At 54.8% G+C, this 10,382-nt stretch overlaps 4 protein-coding genes across 4 annotated transcripts; 2 read left to right on the top strand and 2 right to left on the bottom strand.

The window, feature by feature from the left end:
* Nucleotides 1-22: 22 nt before the first annotated feature.
* BDZ83DRAFT_753088 (uncharacterized protein) lies at nt 23-391 on the bottom strand (the record flags this gene model as incomplete). The annotated part of the gene is made up of 1 exon (XM_060514301.1): nt 23-391. A coding segment is annotated over one exon (369 nt), but the record flags the coding sequence as incomplete, so codon positions are not given.
* A 3,692-nt stretch (nt 392-4,083) lies between these two features.
* BDZ83DRAFT_780116 (BZIP-type transcription factor) lies at nt 4,084-5,770 on the top strand. The gene is made up of 5 exons (XM_060515526.1): nt 4,084-4,345; nt 4,406-4,493; nt 4,562-4,996; nt 5,177-5,545; nt 5,601-5,770. The coding sequence occupies exons 1-5, from the start codon at nt 4,090-4,092 to the stop codon at nt 5,689-5,691; spliced, it is 1,239 nt and encodes a 412-aa protein (XP_060364021.1). The 5' UTR covers nt 4,084-4,089; the 3' UTR covers nt 5,692-5,770.
* Nucleotides 5,771-6,333: 563 nt separating this feature from the next.
* Nucleotides 6,334-8,235, top strand: BDZ83DRAFT_579735 (eukaryotic translation initiation factor 3 subunit D; the record flags this gene model as incomplete). The annotated part of the gene is made up of 3 exons (XM_060505278.1): nt 6,334-6,547; nt 6,636-7,875; nt 7,944-8,235. 3 exons carry the CDS (start codon nt 6,334-6,336, stop codon nt 8,233-8,235), a joined length of 1,746 nt encoding a protein of 581 aa, XP_060364020.1.
* A 1,098-nt stretch (nt 8,236-9,333) lies between these two features.
* BDZ83DRAFT_579688 (pre-rRNA-processing protein PNO1) lies at nt 9,334-10,378 on the bottom strand (the record flags this gene model as incomplete). The annotated part of the gene is made up of 5 exons (XM_060505271.1): nt 9,334-9,518; nt 9,587-9,685; nt 9,744-9,938; nt 10,015-10,096; nt 10,163-10,378. 5 exons carry the CDS (start codon nt 10,376-10,378, stop codon nt 9,334-9,336), a joined length of 777 nt encoding a protein of 258 aa, XP_060364019.1.
* Nucleotides 10,379-10,382: the final 4 nt, after the last annotated feature.

Raw genomic sequence — 10,382 nt, 5'->3', positions numbered from 1 at the left:
GACCCCAACCAAGAAATGGAACTATCCGCAGCTGGATCTTGGCAAAGTAACGGCAACGACCCAGCATGCCGGCTTTAATCGCGAGAGCTTGGATCATGTAAAAGTCCGCCCATCCGACGTGGTTGGCGACTACTACAGCCGACTCCCCGCGGGGAAGGGCATCGCCGGAAAATGTAATGTTGGCGCCATTATATCTTTCAAAGATGATCTGGATCCAGTACCAAACTGTCTCGGCGATCCGTGACGAGGAGTTGTACACGAATTCCGGAGCGAGCCATTTCAGCGGGAGCTGCAGTGAGATGGCGGTATCTGCCACAAGCAACCAAAGAACCCAAGGCGCCAGAATGGCAGCTCCTCGGAAGTGAGTGAGCATGTTGCCGTGGCCAGCCATGACCGTTGAGAGGTCAATCGTCAGGGCTCACTCTAGTGGAATCCGAGAGCGAGGCGTAAGAAGGTGAATCGATGCACGAAAATGATTACACTCTGAGTTACTTCGCAACTGGCGACGTCCCAAAAGAAAAGATTAAGGTTGGCCGTCTAGTGGGCGAGCCGAAGCGCGGCAAACCGATCTACAACCCAAGACACCCTGCCCTAGACCAAGGGATGTTTCGAAAGGGAGCCGCGTGCGCGCGTGACCTTTAGGCCAGCAGATCAAGGGTGAAGGTTTCGAACGAGCGGGCGATGATCCGGGGTTCACTCGTCTCAGAGATGCGCGTTCCTCTTCCCGCTCAGTGGACAAGCACAGTTATAGCCGTGTTCCTTGCTGCCAACGAGGAGGAAGCTTTACAGTTTGGCGATCGTGGGCTGATGATCTTCTCAAAGGACATGATTGCGACAGCACAAGAATCGGGGAAAAGGAAACACGATGCTACTGTGGCTGGCTTCTGCTAGCAGAGACGTCCGGTCCCGCCCAAGTTCCCAAATGGGGTAAAATGACGGCATGGACTTTTGGCAGAGGTCAATGAACGATCTCCGTGGGCCGACTGACAAACTGCGGGCTTAACTCAATTATGTGAGCGAGGAGCCCCCTCCGAATCACTCAAAGACAGGGATTTCACGTTCCTGGCCGTTAATCACATGGGCCGAGCCTGAAAGGTCTCGAAGGGACGAGTGAGACGTCAAAGTGCCAGCATTGAAGCACCCGACAGCTCTACGACAGGCCGGATTTCATTCGACATGCGACGAGATGTGCACACTGGACACACGGACAGAGGGGTGCTCGAGTGTTAAGGTTGGCTGCATATATAAGTAGTCATATGTGCATTCGTTTGCAAGATATTCAAAGCTCAAAATAGACCGTCAAGTGTGAGGTCCAGTTAAGGGACTCTTGGCTTTTTTCCCGGCTCGTCCGATGTCAACGCGGCCATTGGACCGAGGTCTGTGTGGATGGGAGACTTGAGAGAGATGGGATTTACGCGCAGAGTTTCGCAGGCTAGATGATTGCATCGCAACAAGAAACTTTTGACGCGCCGCTGGCCAGCAGAAATGCAAGCTCGCACGTGTGCGTCTGCCATGGAGAAGTGTTGGTCTAGCAAGGGGTCAGAATTGTGACACGTTCCGTACGGACGTATGGGCTTCTACTTCTGTCTTGCGAGGGCTCTCGTGCATAGGAATCTGACGATTCCAAGACGAGCAATTCTGATAAGCGAGCAAACAAGCAAACATGCCCCTCACCTACCACCAGGGGTCTCAAGGGTCTGGGTCTGAGTTGGGGACTCGTGGTTGGAGTTTGGAGGACTGTTGGTCCTTGGAGACGGAGTTGATGCCGGCGCTGGGGAGCAGAACTGGAGCGTAGGTGGATGGGACGCCGAGTCAAGCAAGTCAAGCCAAACGAAAGCATTCCAGGCAGACGAAGCAACAGCAGCAAGGATGAGGACCGAATGCCGCACCCGAACCTCTCGCTCCATGTCTCTACTGAGACTATCTACTCTTCTTTGTCGGAAAGAAAGCAGCTGAGAGGAATGAGGATAACGGTTGAGGCACCCGTGGAGGAATATTCGCTCCCCTCATTCCTCCCCGCTTGTACGGAGTACCGGCGCAGCACTTTGTGCGCTCTGGCGGAACTTGGAAGCCTCTGAAGCCTCCTTTTCCCAGCCGTACTCGGTCTGCCCTCGGGCCGTTCATTTGTACAAAGCCCAGCCGAAACTGGGAGCATTCGATAGCTTGAGTACGTGGTTTCTGGACCACCATGATCCAATATCACAACACGGATACAGAGATAGAGACGTGCGTGTGAAAGAGAGAGAGAGAGAGGCCCTGGCCAGCCACGGGCACGCCGCTGCTGGTCTTCACTCAACCGCCAACGGATCGTAGGCTTAAGGGTCTAGACCAGGAACCGTCGCCCGCCGTCCACGGAAGGCGCCTTCCTTTACCCCCGCCTATGTCAGTACCGGCGCCAACACAAAATTCCAATATTTGTCACATAGTCAATACTGGCTACGCCGCGTGCCGCTTCTCCTCGGCCTCACCATAGCTGGAGCTCGCCCCTGCAAGATGCCCAAGTAGCTATTCGACATGGCATAGCCCTATCCGGTGACGAATCTCGAGAGGGCCTTCTGTTCGTCAGCTTCGTCAGACTGCCACTCCAGCCGACGTTCTTTCTCTCGCGGTAAGGCAGACGAACTAAGGGGACAGAAGTGCGTGGAACCGCCGATGATTCCGAAAAAGCAACGAAATCGGACTTGATCGTTCAAGTCCTAGGCCAAACCAGCACCGCCTAACTAAGGTACCTTTGAGCCTTGATGACTGGGGTGACCCATTGGCATTCGGCCTTGACGCAAGGATCCGTCTCCGGGGTTTTCTTGGAAGCCTCTATGAACTAGGTAGACCGACAGACTGCCCACCTAAGGCTTTCCAAGTCAGAGTTGCGAACGCCTGCTGTTAGCTAGCCGAACTGCCACTTTCTCTCCCTTCATTACCATCATTATCACTGAGGGGCTCAACATCGATTCGATCCGAGTGACGGGCTGCTGCTGCTGCTGCTGCTGCTACTGCTGAAACCCCGCATATTCATTCACCCTCCCGTCATCCTTTTCGCTGCTCTCATCCAGACGACGTACCATAACTCGTTGGGCTTCCTGATTGATTGACCTGACTGGACCAACGACCGCCTTGGCCGCCCGCCCGTGTCCGCCTGCTGCTCTCGACTTCCAAGTTCCGCCATCTTGTCTTAGAAGAGGGCGGTGGCGCTGCCTCTTGTCATCTCGATTCGCGACAAACATTGGCCACCAGCGCAGAAGTGAGCCACAGCCAAAGGACGAAACCAAGGGCTCTTAACGCGCCCCCCGTCTCTACCTTACCTTCTTGGTGGTTTCTCCGCTCCGCCGTCATCCGTTCTCTCCTTATCACCTCTGCCCTTTTCTGTTACTACCCTCTTCCAACCCATTTCCAGACTCCCCTTACCCCCCAATCCCAGGTCCCCAACCCCAAGCTGTTAGGCGGACAGTGATTACCTCAGGTCCAGGATAACTCCGAGCCCAAGCTTGCTTGATTGAGCCTGAACCAGAACCAGAGCCAGAAAAAGCCAGACTGCAACCGTCCAACCACCCCCGGACGCACGACATCCATCCTCTTCGTCTGGACTGTGTCAAACAATTCTAAAACAGGGCGGATTAATCTACCCAGCCTACCCCGACCCTTCTACTCCCCGCGCCCTGCTCGTCCCCTCGTCGCAACCGCATAGCATCCTCAGACAGCTCGGACGCCAGAATTGGGTTTCACGTTCGAGAAGAGCTTCTCAAATAACCATAATCGCGGTTCGGAAGAGCACAGCGCATGATACAGCCGTGAACGGCTCGATCCCTTTCCACCGCAACATCCCCTGCTTTGACGGACGACAACCACCGTCACACAGCATCGTATTGCCAGTCCAAGTGGAAGCCTGACCATCGCGCATCCAATCTTCCCAGGTAAGCCCCTCAAGTCATCCTGTCTACTCCGGCTGGTCGGGTACGCCACGAATCGAGACGTATTTGTAAAGACATGACCCCCCGCTATAGCCTTGGTGTTTACCCTTTTCACATGACGATATGAACTGCTGCGCTTCTTAAGCCCTTTCTCTCTTCGTTGCAATGGTTCTAGATCGACACAATGACTGACCTAGGAAATTTAGCAGCTTATCGCTCCCCGCCGAACCAGTCATCTTCTCCGGCACGCAAACAGTCTGTGGGCGAGCTTCACGAGAGGGCAGCGATGGCTTCCTCGTTGTCGCCTGACCAGTACGGGAAGCAGCCGTCGCAGGGCCAGTATGGTGGCGGCGGCTCTGGCTCCGACCAAGAGCGGGGCCCTTTGAGCTCCTTGAATTTGGGCTTTCTCAAGTCCCTGACAGAAAAGAGGACAACGCGAGGTAGGGTCGACGATATATCCGTGCCAGAAGGGAGACTGTTCTGACAACGCGTATTCGTAGACGGGCAAACACCCAAAAGGAGAGGACCGAAACCCGACAGTAAACCTGCTCTAACTCGGCGACAAGAATTGAACAGACAGGCACAACGGTGAGTAACGGACGATATTGCCGGAGGATCAAGCGAAACGACCGGGGTACTGACGGTGGAGCTTGCAGTACGCATCGTGAAAGAAAAGAGCTTTACATCAAGGCTCTGGAAGATGAGGTCCTTAGATTGAAAGAAATCTTCAGCAACATATCGCAAGACAAGGACAAGGTAGCCGAGGAGAACAGGCAACTCAAGCAACTCCTGGTCCAGAACGGAATCCCTCTATCTCACTATGGTGACGATATGGTCAGCAACCCTAGCGGAGGCTACACATCGAGTGCCAGCCAGTCGGGCCACAGCTACGGCCAGAACGCCTATACGCCACCTTTGACGTCGACGACAGCGCCGTCGGTGTCGCCTTCGTCTCACGGTCCGTCTTACCCCCACGGTCTGCCCCCTCCCCTTCCCCAGATGGGCAGCCAGCAACTGCAACAAAATAGACAAGGGCAGAGCTCTGGTAGAGGTGTGGACTTTGAGCAAGCGGGCATTGACTTCGTCTTAACGTACGATAACCACCATCCCTCGCCCTCGAAGGCATACCTATCACCTCCCCCGCAGTGAAAAGTACTTGTCATATCACCAAGTCCTGGACATCCTCGGGAGTCGGGTGGTGTGAGCGATGATTGCAACGAACGGAAGAAGAGCTTGCTGACGAGTGCGATTTTATCGAGGGTATGTAACAGTCTCGAGAAACCCTGCATGAATCACATGCCTTGGCTGTTGGAGAGATCAAGCGAGATGGGCGGCGAGCCCTGCGGACACGCGCTGATGGCCTCGTGCCCCCCGGCGCCCTTCCCAGAGCTTACACCTGACATCCCGTTCGGGTACAGCAATGTCAATGGAGACCTGGACTCCCAGCAGAGGACGTGGGAAGTGAGCAAAGGCAGCCTTTCGGCCTTGCTTGATCTCAGCAAGAAGCTTAACCTCGATGGGGAGGTCACGCCGGTCATGGCTTGGGGTATGGTTCTGGGCCACCCTAGAGCTCACGAACTCCGCGCCGAGGATTTCCAAAAGCTCACTGACGAGCTCAAGGACAAGGTCCGATGCTACGGGTACGTATCTACACTGTTCTTCACACTAGTTGCGGCTCATACTGACTGTGACTAGCTTTGGAGCCGTTATGGAGGAGTTCGAGGTCAGGGACGCGTTGGAGAACGTCTTCTGCTCCGGACCGGAAATGATGAACTACGCCTACTAAAAGCGTCTGGCATGAACCCACTCGGGCAACGAGAGGGGCACTTCATCAGGAGATTCAGTGAATCTTTGTACGCGTGACTTGGTGTGAAGAGAGGCTCAAACTAGAAATACTTGGAGCTTATTCTGGGAATCTTGGGGACTACTTTTGATACCACGGCCTTAATGATATGTACATTTTCTTGAATATTTTGAGGACAACATCGTGAAAACATGAGCTCGTAATGAGACTGGTGAGATGTATTTTCGGATGAGTGATTCACTGTGTGAATAGATAGCCAAAAGGTACCTTGCGGTTACGAACGAATGGCTTGGTGTTTCGCGGCCACGATGCAAGTCGGCCGTGGCTGGCAGTGGCCCCGCGTCGCGTGGAAACGAGTGGCTGTCAGTCGCCGCCAGGTGTCGAAACACAAGACTTTGAAATTTTGCCCGCTCTGCCCCACAAAGTTCACCCCACCAAATCCGAACGTCGAAAATCAACGGCAAGAGGAGGTGTGCACCACCCAAACCCTTGACGACTTTTCCATCTTTCAGAAGCCCGAGAGCGCTGCTGCCACCCCCCTTTCCCCTACTGAAAGACGCACAGCTAGACCGATTTCGATTTCGACTTCGACCTCAATAGCCAAGGAAGAAAATCATTTTCAACATGGCTCAGGAAATGGACTGGGTCAAGCTCGTCGAGACTTGCCCGGCCGGCGATGGTTGGGGCCCGCCCGTCACCACCGAGACTACCTTGAACGGTGTCCCCTATGCGCCCTTCTCCAAAGGCGACAAGCTTGGTCGCATGGCCGACTGGACCTCCGAGGGCAAGGACAGAGACGGACGTGGTGGCAGACAGCAGTACAACCGTAACTACCGTGGTAAGCATCACCTCTTCCTCCTCTAGCTTTAGCTACGAAACCCTCCAAGAAGACGACATCGTCGCTGACTCTCTTGCCTCCTTTCAAGACCAACAAGTCTACGGTGCCGGCCACGCCATCTCCTTCAACGCCCCTCCCGCCGAGGACGAGTCCACCTTCTCCGTCGTCAGCAACACCCGCGACAGCACCAAGACAAGATTCGGCCGTGGCGCCGTCTTCACCCGCGGCCGCGGCCAGCGTGGAGGTCCCGCTCAGAACGCTCGCGGTGGCCGGACGACCGTCGCCCGTGGCGGCCAGCAGGGCGGCCGCGGAGGCTATGGAGGAGGCTTCGAACGGGGCGGAAGAGGCGGTGGCCGTGGTGGCCGCCGCTTCGGCTGGAAGGACTACGACAAGCCCGCCCGCAACCGTGACGCCAGTGTTAACATCAAGGCCGACTGGAAGTTGCTCGAGGAGATTGACTACAACCGCCTCGCCAAGCTCAACCTGGACGCCGATGAGGGCGAGGAGATTGACGCCTACGGCTTCGTCTACAACTACGATCGCTCTTACGACAAGCCCGCCGTCAAGGGCTTCGAGCGCAAGCTCAACGCCATTGACCGCGCTGCGTACAATGTCACGACTTCTTCCGATCCTGTGATCCAGGAGCTCGCCGACAAGGACGAGGCCTCCATCTTCGCCACAGACAGCATCCTCTCCATGCTCATGTGCTCCCCGCGATCCGTCTACCCCTGGGATATTGTCATCTCGGTGCAGGGCAACAAGGTCTTCTTCGACAAGCGCGATAACGCCGCGCTCGACATGGTCACCGTCAACGAGAACGCTGCCGACTCCCCCATGGACGCCTCGGACGGCTCCAAGGATAGCCTCAACATGCCCGGCGCCCTCGCCGAGGAGGCCACCTACATCAACCACAACTTTGCCAACCAGGTCGTCGTCGAGAGCGAGGGCCAGAAGCTCGAGATGACCAACGCCAACCCCTTCTACAACGCCTCCGAGGACACGGACCCTCCGGCCAGCAAGGCCTACAAGTACCGCAAGTTCGACCTCTCCACCAACAGCGAGGAGGACAACTTCTACCTCGTCGTCCGTACCGAGGTCGACGCCGTCCAGAAGAACGCCATCAGCGGCGACGACCAGCTCGTCACCCTGCACGCGCTCAACGAGTTCGACAACAAGGCCCAGGGCAGCGGTGGTGCCCTCGACTGGCGGACGAAGCTCGTCTCCCAGCGCGGTGCCGTCGTCGCCACGGAGATGAAGAACAACTCGTGCAAGCTCGCCAGGTGGACGGTGCAGAGCATCCTCGCCCGTGCCGACGTCATGAAGCTTGGGTGCGTTTTTTCTCATTTTGTTCATCTCCATTGAATAAACGAAGCCGATGCTAACACACTCTCTACAGTTTCGTCTCTCGCGCCAACCCCAAGTCCAACGACAAGCACGTCATCCTCGGCGTCGTCGGCTGGAAGCCCCGTGACTTCGCCAACCAGATGAACCTGTCTCTGTCCAACGGTTGGGGTATCGTCCGCACCATTGCCGACATGTGTCTCAGACGCGAGCAGGACGGCAAGTACATCCTCGTCAAGGACCCCAACAAGTCCATCCTCCGCCTGTACGAGCTCCCCTCTGGCGGCCTTGATGGCGACGACGAGGCGGAGGAGGTGCCCGAGGCGGGTGAGGGTGATGAGGAGTAAGCGGTCATTCATGAAGAGTAATAACTTTGTCTGCTCGAAATGAACATGAGCGCCACATTACACACGCAACAACAACAAACCCTCGTATCTTCAGTGAATTTTCTGAAGATTTGAATACGCTTGAAGCATTTAGCTGAGAGACAGGGGCGAAATCGGAGAGAGATGGAGAGAGCAAGGGGAAGATGGGAGTGGAAAAAGGTTTTAATGCCAGTTCAGTCCAAGACAGCCTGGATAAAAGGCATGGCTTGACAAGTCGGGCTGCCGCCGGGGTAGAGTGGCCAATGATGTAAAAAGTCTTTCTTCGATTTGGGGGGTTAGGCACGTATAGACGTCTATGGAGTAACGCATTACGGACATTTCTTACCTTTTTGTCTTGGGCTGTGTGGTTGTGATGAAGCTGTCACTTGGTTCAAAGAGTATGGGGGAGACCATATTGTTTGCCTCATACTTGATCTTGATGTCATGATGCTTGTACGATTTTGCGGCGGCAAGGTAGGCATAATTGTCCACCAGTATCTCCTGTCGGCAATGGTTCGATAGAGGCCGTCTTGATAAAACATTGAAATCTCGCAGAGTGATGGTGGAAGCCTTCCTACTAGGCGCAGAGACAGAGGTCAAGGATGGAATGTATTCGCTTCACGGTCATACAGAGCGAAGGAGCAGATGTTGGAATCTCAAACCATTCATTTAATGTATATTTTGTTGTTGTGTGTATTCTACCTTAGTCCGCAGGTACGTAGAATAGGTCACCCTTTGCGAATATCTCCGTATACAATTATCCTTTAGTAGTGTATACTAGCGCATACGTATCACATTCCATGTTCATAAGCTCGAAAGCTGTTCAAAATTTCTCTTTCATTGTCCCCTAGTCCTGGATGAAAAGTTTTTGGAATCTCTCTAAAATGCCCACAACGCCAGAAGTCCATGATAGGATGCCATTCATGCCAATCATTAAACCCACCAAAAATGAAAAAGTCTTTTCTTCCACGGTTCCCTCTCCTCTCTCGAAGCTTTCTCTTCTTTTTTGCCCTTGTCATTTGTCCAAGCTGGGGGGAATTTTCCCTCAATTTTTGTTGTTTACTTTTTTACTTTTGTTCTCTAGAATCTCTCCTTCATGCGCGCCGCGACCGTCCGCAGGTTGCCGTAGACCTTGGAAGGCGGCTTTCCGAGAATCAAGCTAACAATGGACTCGCGAGCCATGTGGATGTTCTTGTATGCGCCGAGGATGTGGATCTTGCTGTCGGCCAGGACGATACGGGTCTTGCTGGCGTTTTCGATGGCGACTGAATAAGTCTCATGTTAGTAAAAAAAAAGGGGGCTTCTCTGTCCAGACTCGGGATGTTCTCCATACACTTTGTCTTGCCGTCCTTGCCTGCAATGCGACCAATAGCACGGCCTTGCGCCTCGTTACCCATAACCTGCTTGACATCGCGAATCTCAAAAGTCTCGACTACATAGTTTCGTCAGTTGCTGAGTCTAGTATTCAGCGAAAGATTGTTCCGGCTTACTGTAAAGGTCGTCCAAACGCAGCAGCGCAATAGCATCGTCGACGTCGAAGCCCAGGGTGAAGGCCTTGACGAAGTCCTCGCCCTTTTGCAGGGCGCCGTCCTCGGTGGTGTGCTTCGAGGTCCGAAGCTCAACCTGTTTCCGGCGGGGGTTCATGCGGACCTGGAGCTTGAGGTGCTCGACGAGCGGGGGGTAAACTGCAGAGCGAGAAAATGTTAGAGAGAATGAACGGTGCGTCATTGCCCGTGGCATAGGGAACTCTGTGAAGCGTACTCTTGGGCCAAGAAGACTTAAGCGGGGTGAACCGATGAGGAGGCACGGGGACCTTGCGAGTCTCTATTCTGGTGACGGGGTCCTGGGCACAAAATACGTCTTAGTCTTTCCCAGTGTTCTCTTAAGTCTCAAGAAGGGTCTGTCGCACAATGTCTCTGGCGGGCGCAAAGCGCGGGCGGTTCTCCTCGTCGACGACCATTTCGCCTTCCTCTCCGTTCTGCGGCACGCTGGGAAGGATCGCGTCCATCTCCTCGGGTAGGGCGGGCGCATCGAGGAGGAGCTCCTCGTCTTGCTGAGGCTCTTGGAAGGCCGCCTCGAATGGCGGGGCAGAAACCTCTACCTGCTTGGCGGTCGGGGCAGGCATGTTG

Source organism: Colletotrichum acutatum (genome assembly GCF_030867785.1).
Source record: "Colletotrichum acutatum strain CBS 112980 chromosome Unknown BDZ83scaffold_58, whole genome shotgun sequence".
NCBI classification, from domain to species: domain Eukaryota; kingdom Fungi; phylum Ascomycota; class Sordariomycetes; order Glomerellales; family Glomerellaceae; genus Colletotrichum; species Colletotrichum acutatum.
The sequence above is the reverse complement of the archived record's forward strand: the minus strand, read 5'-3'. Positions and strand labels throughout refer to the sequence as shown.

Bases quoted from the DNA above. Each gene is read 5' to 3' on its own strand.
- BDZ83DRAFT_780116 (XM_060515526.1), top strand. From the start codon at position 4,090: ATGACTGACCTAGGAAATTTAGCAGCTTATCGCTCCCCGCCGAACCAG. The intron at 4,494-4,561 runs GTGAGTAACGGA...TGGAGCTTGCAG, and splicing joins TTGAACAGACAGGCACAACG to TACGCATCGTGAAAGAAAAG. The intron at 4,997-5,176 runs GTACGATAACCA...GGTATGTAACAG, and splicing joins GGCATTGACTTCGTCTTAAC to TCTCGAGAAACCCTGCATGA.